General features: G+C 38.7%; 1 protein-coding gene across 5 annotated transcripts in view; it reads right to left on the bottom strand.

Annotated features, from left to right (window-relative positions):
* The window catches only part of Ogt (O-linked N-acetylglucosamine (GlcNAc) transferase), a 38,608-nt gene extending 24,162 nt beyond the window's left edge, over positions 1 to 14,446 (bottom strand). Inside the window, exons 1-5 of one of the 5 annotated variants that reach the window (XM_021719915.3) lie at positions 14,381 to 14,446; positions 14,164 to 14,272; positions 10,895 to 11,075; positions 9,671 to 9,914; positions 3,194 to 3,262 (exon numbers count right to left, since the gene is read on the bottom strand). In XM_021719915.3, the coding sequence (XP_021575590.1) occupies positions 3,194 to 3,262; positions 9,671 to 9,914; positions 10,895 to 11,075; positions 14,164 to 14,200 (531 nt within the window). In that variant the 5' untranslated portion in view covers positions 14,201 to 14,272; positions 14,381 to 14,446. Of the gene's footprint in view, positions 1 to 3,193; positions 3,263 to 9,670; positions 9,915 to 10,894; positions 11,076 to 14,163 lie in introns of all 5 variants that reach the window. The other 4 variants (XM_040281958.2, XR_001230206.4, XM_005339941.4 and 1 more) reach the window with 4 other exon arrangements.
* Positions 14,447 to 14,477: the final 31 nt, after the last annotated feature.

Raw genomic sequence — 14,477 nt, 5'->3', positions numbered from 1 at the left:
AAGGGAAAAAAAAAAGATTGGGGGGGGGAAGAAGGTGATATCATTATTCCTTCTCTGACCAGTCAAAAGTGACCCTGCAGCATAGGCTCGCTTGCGCCAAAACTAATGCGCTGCCACAGCTGGCTGCTCCTGCGCCTGCGCCACCAGAACCCAAGTGCAAACCAGCATGTTCAGTTCTGTCAACCAATGACCAACCCTTACACTGGAACTCATTGGGAGGTCAGTTGCTATAATTCTAATACTGAACTTTTCTTACCTGAACACCTAAGAGCTCTGATTACATTTTCAAGTGATATCTAGAGGGAACCACTTAAGACCAAGTATTCACATTTCCCAAAGTGTGTTCTATGAGGTGTTAAAAAATATCACTGGATAAAAAGGATTTCATGGTCAAGTAAATTAGGAAAATAGAAAACAGGTTTCTTTACAACTCTACAAGGACTTCCGTTAGCCTTTAATACTATTAAAAGATTCCCTGAACTTAGTTGACCATGGAACTCTTCTCTCATTGAACATTTTATTAGAGTACTATGAAACACATTTTGGGAAATACTGCTCTGGATAATGTTCCTAACATTAAAACTATGCTCCCGAGTTAGAGAAAACATGTTTTTCTGCCAAGTCAGATATCTTAGCCAGACTTTCAGTTACAAATTCATAATGCCCCTATATTGCATGGAGGACTGAAGCTGAAACCTCACATGACAGGATTGCACCTAGGTTGAGGTCCCTGTAATGCGAGCGCAAACATCGCTTGCGCCACCTAACAGCATCGCACTGCGCAATCGCTGCGAACTGCTGCGCTACGTAGAACACCCCTAGACGCAGCAAACGGCCAACCAGATCCATTAATCTACTAGACAGGCCCATAGAGAATATTTGTTTAATGAGATTAGTTGGACTCAAGGTATGTTAAAACCCAATTTTATCCAAAAAGGCTACAGAATAGGACTGAGGGAGCCAGTCAATCAGATTACTCATCTAGTCAACCGTTCACAGGGGCTCATTCGCACGCAATGCGCATTAACGCTGCGCAGCCTTTGCGCTACTGCAGGGTCACAGCGCATCATCAGAAGAGCAGAATGCTGCAATCCAAACAAAGAAGAAAAAAGGAAAAAAAATGAACAACAAGAAGAGTTAGAAGCTTTAACTAGTAAATTATCTCTAATAATTTTAATATCAATTAACTTTTACTTATCTTTGACAGAATTGTGGCTATAGTATAAAACATTCTCTTACATAACTTGCTTGTAAATAAAATTATTTTAAGCTGTTTTTGAAGCCACAAGACAGAAGATTCAGGCATGGAGGCAAATTGTTTTGCTGTGGCAGTTACAAACCCGTTACCATATTTCTCATCATGTGACTTTTCGGTGCGTTCCTTGCTGGAAGAGGAGGAGGAGGTTGTGTGTCTGCCCTAGATCCAGGCCTCGAGCTCCCTTCAGCGAGGCACCTTACGCATGGAATAGGAGGTTTCACCCACCTGAAACCTTCTAAATACAATATCAATGGTGAAAAACCAAAAACAAGAGAGAAAATAAAAACAAGATCATTAGTAAAAGTTCAACAAAGCAATTGAAATTCTTTGGATGTCTATTACATATGGGAATGAGGACAGTCTCAAGTCTGTAACATGGGAAACATGCAGAAGGGAGAGGGTTAATCAGGGCTATTGCATACAGCAGGGATTTTTGCTGGAAGAAAGGCTCTTCGTTTTCTACAAAGAACTTAATTTTGTTTCCATCTACTAGGAATATGCTGGCTTGAATTTTCAAATGCACTGATTACAAAAGAAATACATTGCATTTCACTCAAGAGTATTTTCTTTTTACTAAGTTCTCACAAAAACCAGAATAACATTTTTCAAACTAGGTGTCTCCAGAGCTCTGAAATAAAGAAGTCAGCAACCTAAGGCAGGCGCAATGTCTCAGCCTAAACCGATCTCTAAAGCTGCAGTGAAGTGCAATTCATGTTAGCTGTCCGCTTGGTGGAGTGACAATTAATAGGAGCATATTGAATATTTGTTCTATAAATTACCAATTAGATTTATCAGCTAAGATTGAAATCAATTAAGTTCATTAACTGGAAACCTACATAAGGTTATTCCAAAGTGTCAGCAGCAGAATTTATGAGGTATGCACATAAACTAGTGCCTTTTAACATTAGATGGTGCTGAAAAGCCTTCTCCCTCCCTGTTTGAGCAGTCAAACAGACAGCTACGCTGCGCATACACTCCACGCATTAGCATGCGCGTGGGGCTCAGAGCAACAGGTGGGAGTTTCAGAAGCATTCTGGTTTCTCCCCACTCCTCACCCCTGCAGCGCGGTTGCGTAAGGTGGCTTGTAACAAGACAATTGCATTTATAAATTTAATTGTAAATTATACCAAAAGCTTTAATTAACCCAACCTGGTATTCAAATTCATTATTTGGAAACAATGCTAAAAGCCACCTTTCCACTTTGGCAAGTTTTCTTTCGATCAGTCCATTTCCCAAACAAACCAGCTTTGTCTTTTTTTTTTTTTTTTAAGGAGGTGGGTGGGGAGGAATAAAAGAAGGAAGTGAGGAAGAAAAGAAGGTAGACAACTAGGATTGGAAAAGAGGAAAAAGGAACTTGGGAAGGGAGTGGGGACAAGAAGGGGCAGGATAGTCCAATTATTAATTTGCAATCATTTTAATAGCCTTTCTTCCACTGTAAAAAAGGGTGAGGAAGATGAAGGGAGGAAGGTTAAATAAGAATTTTAAATGCCAGTATTACAGGGTAACATTTGGATGAAATTCTTCTCCACTTACAAGCCACAAAGGACTTAGAAGAGCAGCATTTTCAATGGCACCTGCATCATATAGGAGTCTTGAGCCAAATCACAGGCGCTCTGCTTGTCACCAGCAGGCAAGCCTCAGATTTGAAGGAATGTTATTTATTCCCACATAAGATCATGACGGAGCCCATTGTTTAAAGATGATCTAGCTCAGCAGAAAGGCTCCACAATGTTCAGGTTCTTGCTTTACCCCCAGATTTAGAACAGATATGCCAAAGCCTGGCCCTGCTCTAGTCTGAGGCGAGTCATGTCGACAGTTTTCCTCAGTTTCACAGGACTGTTTTGTGAAGATAGCTCAATGAAGAGTTGAAGACTTGGCAAAAAAGTACAAGTTTTCATAACACTGATGTTTAAATGTGCTCTATCAAACACCTACCTTGGCTTCTTCCAAGCGACCCAGGGCTTTAAGCAGGTTCCCCAGGTCACTGCGAACACAGTACAAATCCTAGAAACCCAGAGATAATGTCATTAATTATACTGATTTGTTGATCAAAACATCTTGAAATCACTTCTGCACATTTAGTTCTCTGCCATTTTATTACTGACCAAAATATACTGCTTAACAAACCTATGTGCAAGACCACAATCTCTTACCCTCAATTCCAAATCCCAAAAGTCCCCCAAACTTACTGTGTATTTGTGTGTGTAGTGATGGGGATTGAATCCAGGGGCGCTCTAACACTCAGTTGCATCTCCAATCCATTATTTTGAGACAAGGTCTTGTTTAGTTTTAAGAAGAATTTGTGATCCTCCTGCCTTAGCACCCCCAAATCACTAGATTACAGGCATGCACCACCACACCCAGGTCTACATGACAGTATTTATACATTTCTCACTTAGTATGAATACTCATCTTTTGCTGCAGAAATATGTTTTTTACTCTAATATGCTATTCTAAACCAATCTGGGAGTTTCACATATGGTGTTTTGTTCTAAAATCCTAAAAATTCTGGATTTTGAAATGCATCTGACCCCATCAGTTTCAAATAAAAGACTTCGGGACCTTACAAGAGCCTCTTTCCTCTTCAAACGTCAGTTGTTACAAAAATGACTGAATATTTATTCAGCTGTTTTATTCAAGGTTATGATGAATCACTCCTGCATCAAGGACCAAAAATTTTCCATAGCAGAAAAATAGTACTGCACTTAGCAAGTGATTACCCATCAACAAACCTACCCTTTGGCTCTCAGGCATATTTAGAAACCTTGACTACATTTCGCTCTTAGGCAGAAGGATTACCATCCAACCACAGCCTCAATCCTGACACCTGCCACTAGATTACTCATTACTATTAAGTGCCATCAGGGCTGAGTGGGTGAATAATGAAAAGCAGTTGACTCTGCTTTTTTATTAGCAGCTCAATTGTGTTGCTAGTCATCTGACTCACCAGTCCATTCCTCAGTATGAGACACTCATCAGAACAGTGAGCTTATATTTTTATTTGTCCTTGTTTGCCTTTGTCGGTCAAATCTATTTGTCGACAAGCAGAGATAATAGCAATACAAAGGGTACTTCTCATTCCAAATGGTTCCATGGGTCAAAGTGCCTTAATTCCTACAATGTGCTGTTTCATCAACTGTGTCAAAGAAACACCATATATATTATTCTCTCTGCAACTATACTAGGGTTTCCAGAATCCACTGATTAATTTTACTGATAAGCAGCTTTTATGATTATATATTACCGTTCATAAGGCAAACCAAAATGTTTGCCGATAAAGTATACTGGCTGCCACCACAGAAAATTCATGGTTGGCCATACTGGGTTGAGCACCCTAATAGTTATCTGACTCAGTATTGTCCCTTAAGCAATGACTGATATTTTGAAAGTTACATGGTTTTCTCTCATAACATTAAGCACAGAACAACACTAATCCTCAAAACTCTACAGGTCCCATTAATCTAATTACAGATTTATCATCCTTCTAATTAATCTAAGCACTTTTAAGCCCTATTTATAGTCTCAGACGCAATGGATTCTATAATGGTGCTATCTACCTTTGTATGTTTTTACCCCTACACTTTAAAGTTACCCATTTTGGCATGCCTGTAACATCCAATCTGCTCAAACTCCTACTACTTAATTGTGGCTATAAATCTTTGGAATATTATCAACTCCTATGCCTTTTCTGAGCCATAATACCCAGAAGTCTCAGAATAACTCTCCAACAATGGCTACAAATTTTAGCCAACTGTTACATAATTTTCCCTCTAGTTTCTATAAACTGTTGGATGGATGCCAATCACATCCTAACAATATATCTGTTATTTAGTTATATCATCAAGATCCATTACAGCATATTAAATGAAATTAACACAATCCCATCATTAAAAATAGATGTTTCAGATAATCAAAAAGACAGTTTTAGAAAAAGGTAGAGTATGGCATATTAAACATAATAGTGAAATCTAATTCTGAGGATCCAAACATATGCATATATATCTCCCTAATGTTTAGAAAATGCCAAGAATAGTCAGGTGCAGATATACACACCTGAAGTCCCAGTGAACTGGAAGGCTGAAACAGGAGAACTGCAAGTTTGTGGCCAGCCTCAGCAACTTTGCAAGGACCTAAGCAACGTAGTAAGATTCTGTCTCAAGATAAAAGGGATAGGGATGTAGCTTAGCGGGAAAACGCCCCTGGGTTCAAACCCCAGTATGAGAGGAAAAAAAGAAAATGCAAGAATACTACCATTCTCCCCAAAATTTCAAAACCTACGACAACAAATTCTGCTTCATCTGTCAAATCACAAACAGTATCTGCTAAGAGAATCAACATTTCTAAAGCCTGGCCCATTGTACCCATCCCAGATTAATATCTTTCATGAAAAACTTTATTCAATAGGATGCCTGAAACTGAAGGAAAAAGAAATTAATTGAATCCTTTACCATCGAGGGGCTTACAATCTACAGAGAAGGACAAGGCACACACATACTAAATATCCACACAGTAGTAAAAGAGAAGTAGATGAGCTCAAAGGAGAAGTTTAAACTTATCCTTGAAAGATATGAGTAGAGGTTTAACAAAGGAAGAGGGCATTGCAAACAAGAGAAAATAGTGTGAATAAAGGTAAGGAATTAGCTGGGCACAGTGTCACATGGCTTAACTCCAGCTACTGGGTAGGTAGAGGCAGGAGGATTGCAAGCTCAAGACTTTGGCAACTTAAGGAGACCCTGTGTCTCAAAATAAAGACTAGGGCTGGGAAAGTAGCTTGATAGTAGAGCCGAGTTCAATCCCCAATACCACCAAAAATAAATAAAGAAAAGGTAAGGAATTAGAAATAAGATTTTCCTTTATAACTATTGCTCCTAAGATTGCAACTGTTTCCTGACTCCTAAAGCCCCCAGTCTTACCCCCCATAACATCTCTATATATACATACACATGAAGTAAAATCAGGTCGATAAAAACCTGCAGTAGTTCTCAATTGCCTCTCAAATTAAATTCAAACTCCTCAGCCTCTCTATTCTTTTGAAATCTTCCAATTGACTCTGCTCTACTACACTCACTTCTTGTTACTACTTGACTCACCACTTCAGCCAAGGAAGTCTACTTGCTATTTACCTTCCTACAGAATGCTTAGGTTATAAGCACCCACTCGAGGAAATCTTCTGATTAATACTCTCCAACAATAATCATCCGAGGAGCTTACATCTTTTTTTCCTTTATGGGTCAGATCTGTCTCATATAATAACCCACAACTTTCTGCCCACAACACATCTCTCCAATTCCTAACCAAGCACTATATACGCTAAAGGCACTCAAATATTTAAATATGATATTTTCAAGACAAACTTAACAAAAAGTTGAACAGAGGAGAATAGAAATATATGGTTTTCCACAGTTTATAAGTGAGATTCACAACAATACATGACAGTAACACATGATGGTTATGATGCCAGAAGTAATGCTTCAACAACCTATAGATTCAGAAATAGAGCTGCTTAAAGCAACTCAGGGTTACAATCATTATACAAGAAAACAATCCTATGCTTAATTTATAAATGGAATTGCCAGATATGAGCAACTCCAGTGAGCCGTCATGTGAAAGAACACCAAATACAACAGTACCTTTAAATATAATGGGCTAAAATTTTAGCAAAATTGTTACACCATGCCACATTACTGAAGACAATTCAGAATATAAAAATATGAAACAGCTTTATGTTTTACAAGTAATTTCTATTATCAAGACATGGGGGATAACTTATAAACTGACATATTTACCAACTTAAAGGATAAACACTGCTGAAAAGAGATTAAAAGTACCTTAACATTTTTTCACTGCTACAAAAATTAAACAATCAAATTTTATTTTTCTTAGAATGCCAACTGCATCTATGATTCATGGTCACAATGTATTAATGATGCATTTAAGCACCACACATAAGGAACTCAAGATTCTATCACCACTATATTGACATCAAGCCTTTGATAGTAAGTTTAAATCTAGTTTAGACCAGGTATCCTGAAATGAATTAAAACATGATCACCATAATATATTTAATGTAATCAAGGGAGTTTGCACAATCCCATATAATCCCATAATTTATTTTAGCACTATCTCACTTCTTTGGTAGGGGATGATTATAAGTTTACTGTTAACAGATTAACATGGTTCCGTCTCCCACTTTAGTTTTCCTTTTCAATACACTCCTATGATTTGGTATACTGTCAGTAGCAGTGGCTGGCTGCTCTACTACATGCAAAGCCAACTAAAAACTGGAGCCAAGGAAATCAGAATGAAAATCGGTCAAGACCTCAGTTGTACAAGACAGCACAAGTGAAGGGTAGAACCCAGATTAATAAAGAAAATTAACTTACTGGACTGTGACAACTAGGTACAGAGGTGAGCCCTGAACCACTGGGAAGAATGGGGTCCAGGCCCCAATGGCAACTCATGTACAGTTGCCCAAAACTTTCTGTTGGTTACAAGTTAGATAGTACAGCAATAAAAATTAAAAGTTATACATAAAATTCAAATTTATACATACATACAATGAGTATCTCTGAAATGATACACAAGAACTTACTGTCATTAGCTACATCCATGAGGAATGACTAGAAATTTTCACTGGATCCATTCAAAAAGCAATTAATTTTCTTTTTTAAAAAAAAATCCTTAAGCTTTCAAAATTAACTGAAAAAAATAATTGTTCATAGATGTCACAATGGAAAGATTCTCAGATCTTTGAGCAAATTACTAAAGTAAGCTTCAGTCTCCTAACCTATAAAATGGGGATTAAGGGACAGCAATATATGATCAATGGTTTTCAAACTGTGTTCAAGGGCTGCCTTGAGGGGTGAGTGCCCACTGAGCACAGCATCCCCTTATCTTTTATTTCTTTTCACTTTAACTTTTGCTTTGAAGACATTCAGGATCAGGTTTTAACATCCATTTCACCATTACTAGCTACAAGATCACAAGAAAGTCACATAATCCTTGAGTCTATTTCTTTTTGTAATTGGTAAAATTAGAACTAATACCATTTACTTTGAAGTCTCATTGTGAGGATTAAAAAAAAAAGTCATCTGAAGCAGTTAGCAGTGTCTAAGCACAGAGAAGTCCAATAAGCGAGGTGTGGGGGTGCACACCTGTAATCCCAGTAGCTCAGGAAGCTGAAGCAGGAGGATCACCAAGTTCAATGGCAGCCCCAGCAACAAAGCCCTAAGCAATTTAGTAAAACCCTACCTCAAAATTAAAAAAAAAAACAAAACAGGTTGGGGATGTGGCTCAGTGTAAGTGCCTCTGAGTTCAATCCCCAGTACCCCCCAACCCAGGGGAAAAAAAGAGGTCCAATAATTGGTAAATATTAGTAGTAATAATTGTTAACCATTTCCAGAGTTATTAAACTGAATGTTAATGATGTAGATTGGGAACATATCCTTAAACATTTTTCTGGATTCCTACAACCATTCTCTTTATCACTTACCTCGTAAGTTTATATCCACTTTCCCTAACTACATCAAAAGTCATATGGGCAAGGCTTATATTTTTTTATCTCTCCGAGACCAAATAACTTATGTCTGAAGCTTATGAACTTATATCTGCCCTCTGGACCTGGATATCTTACCTGTTCTCCAGAACACATCGATAACTTAGACCAAAAAAAAAAAAAAAAGAAGAAGAATTAAAAGCCTAGTGTGACGCAGGCATGGTGGTGCACACCTGTAATCCCAGAGACCGAGGCAGGAAGATTTAAAATTTGAGGCCAATCTCAGCAAATTAGTGAGACTCTAAGCAACTGAGACAAACCCTGTCTCAAAATAAAAACATAAAAAAGGCTAGGGATGGTAAAGCACCTCTGGGATCAATCCAATCCCCAGCACACACACACACACACACACACAAAAAAAAAAAAAAAAAAAAAAAAAAAAACACCAACCCTGGTGTGGATACTATCACCTCAATTCTCTTATGTTGAAAGAGAATAGGCTATTGAGCAACAAATTTTGTAGCCTTGTTTAGCACCTTGTTTTAATTTATTTTACATATTAAAACCTTTTATCTACCATTCCTTGAAAAATCAAGTAACTGTTACAAACACCTATTAAAATGTATCCCAAGTTAATCAAAACAGCTTAAAGAAATAATGTCATATGTCTTGTACTTTAGGGATGTTATAAAAAACTGACAGTTTCTTGTAAGGATAATTTTTATGCTTTTTAACATAATTTGGTATATAAGACAAATTTCTTAACACAGACCAGGTCTAAGCATTTTCACCATTTTAAGTACATAAACATTTCTAAACCCTTGACTTTTATTACAGGCAAAACAATTTCAGTATCAATTATGGTGTTTCTGGGGGACTTTCTGTGAAGGGAAAGTAATTATTAAAACTTTACTTACAGGATTGTACTGAAGAGCAGAGACATAAGCTTGTACTGCTCCTTCCATATCACCTGCTGCTACCAATGCAGCTGCTAGGTTAATATAACCATCGATGAAATCAGGCTTGAGACGCAATGCATGTCGATAATGTTCAATTGCTTCCTGCAATTGCCCTCTTTCCTTGTACACATTCCCCAAATTCGAATAGGCTTCTGCCAGAAGGGGGTTCTGTTTAATTGCCAGGGTGCTAAAGTGAGCAGATCTGGAAAAGGTGAAAGTGTTGATGCATGGGTATACATATTACAGAAAAGAAGGCACGGCCCATATGCAACTGTAACAGTTTCGGAAGATCCTGTGCTATTGCTAATTATGTAACATTACATTATCTTTTAACTGGCGCAGAGCAAAAAAATGTTAGAAATCGGTTTTACAAAAATGAAGACATTCCAGATTTCAAATTAGAAGCCTTTTCTTATTCAATTCTTTTTTTTAATTTTTTTTTTTAGTGGTCAGTGGACATAATGCCTTTATTTTTATTCATTTATTTTTATGTGGTGCTGAGGATCGAATCCAGTGCCTCACCCATGCTAGGTGAGCACTCTACCACTGAGCCACAACCCCAGCCCCTTATTAAATTCTTCTTAGAGTCTTACTACCAAACTGCTACACTGTAAATCATGATCATTAATATTGAGAATGTGTGTGAGTCTCATTTCCTATTTGTAAGATTTAATGATGCACCTCTTTAAATGTTTAAATATACCAGAATGACAACTTATTAAAAGGACAAGAGAAAATTCTTCCCTTTTGATTAATTCAACTGATTAGCTAAAAGCAACACTTCTTAACAATGATGGCATTTCCAACATGAACTACATATGCACAGCATACACATTATCATTTCTGTGCATTTCAGTTCCTTAAGCTGACAGGTCTCGTAAACTTAAGACTGGATGCTCAGATGTACACTAAGAATAATTTGTTACCTGAAGACAGTTAATAAAGCAGCAGATCCAGGTGGAAAAATATAGAAAAAGTCCTTAGTCATATTGATAATATAACTACCACCACACAAAAGAAGGGAGAAAAACTGGCAGCCAAGCATTTAAAAAGTGGGCAAAAGAACAGATGAGTGTTGCTGGCGTAACTGAAACCCAGTACAGAAAAAAATTCAAGTTCAAATACTTAAGTATCATTTTTTAAGCTCAGCACCCAGAGGTAGGTACCCCCCATATCTCCTACCTGTCCAGCCTTCGACACTGGAAGTGTATAGATGAAAGTAATAAAAGCACACCAGTATTGTCTGGCTCTTGTCTCCAGAGCTGCATGCAGTGTCTTTCAGCTGCCTCAAAATCTCCTGCCTGATATTCTCGATGTGCCAACTCAGCTAACCCTTGGAAGGAAAGCATACGTTTCGTTGGTTCTGGAGAATCATCAAAACATTTGAGGGAAGGAGGGGGGAAAACAAAAAGTTAGAAATGCAAACAAAAAAATGTAAAAATATGGTATATTAAACTTAAAGATGAAAATGCTTGAAACTATGTAAAGCACTAGAGTGTTCTGCATGTTATTTATAACCCCTAGTTAACATCAGGTGCAGAATTGGTATCTTTAGAATTCATCCATTAATTCTTTCTTTTCCAAACCACATGGGAATACTTACTTCCAAATGAGATTACACTTGAAATATTTTATACTTCTAAATTCTAAATTCTATGTAGCATCTGAAGATTCACTAAACATTGTTCCTTATATCTTAGTTAACATACTGAAACAAAATATTAAATTTACAATCTGCAAAAGTCACAAAGATTTAATAATGTCATAATAACCTACCAAGAAACTTAATACTTTGTCCCATGTTTCAGGTTGGATTTCTATGGGATGGGGTAATATTAACAATCTATCTCAAGCATCTCTTAATGTGGATGGGGACACAAAATGTGTTTTAAACTTATTATATTGATATGTTTATCACAATTTAATTTTTTTAAGGAGGGCACTACTAGAGACAAAGCTAAAGGGAAAAAAACTAAAAAGGCAAGGCATTATTTTTAAAACAGATGATAAACAAGATGAATTCATTTGTCAAGAGCCAAAATATTTAAAGGGGCCATCAAACATTTTAAATAAAGACCTGAGGGCTGGGGTTATGGCTCAGTGGTAGAGTGTTTGCCTAGTACGTGTGAGGCACTGGGTTCAACCCTCAGCACCACATTAAAAATATATAAATTAATTAATTAAAGGGGGAAAAAAGACCAGAAAAAGACCTGAGAAAAAGCTGGGAGTGGTGAATCAAGAGGAGATGGCAAGGTCAAAAACAGCCTCAGCAACTTAGCAAGACTATCTCAAAACACACACACACACACACACACACACAGAGAGCAAGAATACACTGCTCCTCTACCATCCCAAACTCACAAGGAGACCAAATTAGCTAAACTCCACCCACAGTGGTCTTAGCACTAACATTCTCCAAAAGCTGCGGCACTGAGAAAAGAAGGCATTGCAAACAACCCTATATAATAACCAAGCACTGCAGTGGTTAAAAAAAAAAAAAAAAAAAAAAACGGGAAAATGCTACAGTATAAGACACTGAATAAAACTCAACAGAATGAATTACAAATAAAAACACTTTGCTGTGTGTGAATTAATTCAGATACATAATGATAAAGAATATAGCTAAAACTCAGAAGGGGGGAGGAGACCAGCTTAAGTCTCAATGGTAAATATTTATCTAAACAGTGATACATTATTGGGATTTCAACCGCAGCACTTTCACTACAAGGCTGGAATGGGAAACCACAGACATTACTTAATTTTATCAAGGTCAGAGTGACAAGCTCAAATTTGAGCCTAGCTCCCCAATCATCAGAGTTGAAAGTGTTCTGGATACTCCGGAGAGCAAAGTAAATTTCCCAATAGAATGCACAGCTGACCACGAAAAAAGGAGCAGAAAAGACTTGCGTTCAAACTTGGGGGAGGATATATCTAACAGAAACTAGAAAATTACATTTTAGAAAAGTCTCAAGGACTTCCTAGCTCCTTAATTTAACACATTACTTTGTCACTTTCAAAGCTGCTTATCTTCTCTTTTAACACTTGCATGACCACTTCCTCAAATAACGGAAATAAGGACTCTAGTACAGAATCTTAAAATCTTTGAAAATCACAGTGAGGGAATGGGGACGGAAGAACGGGCTAATTATGGATCCCACTCCGTACAATTATGGATAGGATACTAAAAAAAGATTCACCTATTACTTATTGCAGTGTCCCCCCCAAAAAAAAAACAGTAACTAAAACCCTTGACACATCTCAACTGCGAAATCGCCAAAAACAACAATAACAACCACCACCACTACCTCACGGGAAACCTTAGAACCACAGTCCAATTCCCGAAACCCTCCCGCCCCAAATAATCTCAATATGGAAAGGCAGCCGAAGGACACTCCTATAATTTGGTTGTTTTCTTATTTTTAGTACCAAATGCACGCGACTGAATTGTCTAAAGGGGCAACCGCCTTGCACTTGTGCAGCTACACTCCAGTTGCTTTACAAACTCTTCAAGCAAAGATGGAAACTTAAAAAAAATATACACCCTATGAATAAAGAGATACTGGGCTAAAGAATGGGGATGGAAGACCCAGGCGGCGGCGGAGGAATACATCGAGAAAGTAACACAAAGCGAAAATTGGGCGGGCAGGGTGGTCAACGCAAAGCAACGCACCGGGGTGATTTCCCTCCCAAGGATAGGAAGTGGACCACAGGGTTGGCAACCTCGCGAAGGAAAGGGTGTGGTTCCCCGCGGGCGGGGAAGGACGACTGGGTGGGAAACGCAAGCCGGGGGCAGCGGGTGGAATTGGGCGATGGCACAGGGAACCCCTGGAAATTTCCAATCTAAACCAGGACCGCTCAACCGAAAGAACACCATAAAGATGCCCAGCGAAGTGCTGCTCAATGTCCCCTCTTCTTGAGGTTACTTGAAGCACATCGACGAGCTTTTGATGGTCTTTGCGTGATGCAAAGTGAGAATATGATTACATCGAAATGGCACCCCCGCCCTGGATTGGCAGAATAAGACCAAATGTAGTTAAGGGGAAAGGGCTTGAGGGGGAGGTGGAGAGGGAAAGGACAGGGCAATGAGCTGGAATTAAAGGAGAAAACGGTTGCGAAGGATTTTGAAAGGGCAAGGATTCCAATGCAGTCCATTCCAAGACATTCTAAGCGCGCACGTGTGGTTAAAAGCGTCCCGAAGAGAGTAGAAGACTAGAACATTTACGGGGTTAAAGGAAAAAAAAGCAAAGAAAGCAGCATAAAGCAAGCAAGCAAGCAAGCAAACAAGCAAGCGAAAATGTTTGAGGAACAGACGACAGCGGAAAACCTGATCAGATGCCAGTAGACCACGATGTAATGGGGATGGTTAGAGGGCAGGGAGGGAGTGATGAAAGGTACAGGACGGCGCCAGACCCCAAAGGGGTGTCTGCCACGGTAGAACCGGACACTGGTACCTGTGCTGTCGGCCACGTTGCCCACGGAAGACGCCATCTGGAGCTTCTTGAGGGAGAGCAAGAAGGGGGTAATTGACTCCAACTGCTGCCACTACTGGCAAGAATGATTCTAGAGGTAGTAGGAAGAGGACAGCAGCTATATCAGTGTTTTGGAAGGTTTAAGAGGCGGCAGCAGTTAACAGGCTTCGAACCTTGGGAACTCTAGTTGGCCATCTACCTCTCACGGTCTTGAAATGGCGGCGACGGCTCCTCGGCCGAAACAACACGGGCCGGAACTACTTTCTGTTACAATCAAGTACCCTCGCGGAGGTAGC

The sequence above is a fragment of the Ictidomys tridecemlineatus genome, chromosome X (assembly GCF_052094955.1).
Source record: "Ictidomys tridecemlineatus isolate mIctTri1 chromosome X, mIctTri1.hap1, whole genome shotgun sequence".
Classification (NCBI taxonomy): domain Eukaryota; kingdom Metazoa; phylum Chordata; class Mammalia; order Rodentia; family Sciuridae; genus Ictidomys; species Ictidomys tridecemlineatus.
The sequence above is the reverse complement of the archived record's forward strand: the minus strand, read 5'-3'. Positions and strand labels throughout refer to the sequence as shown.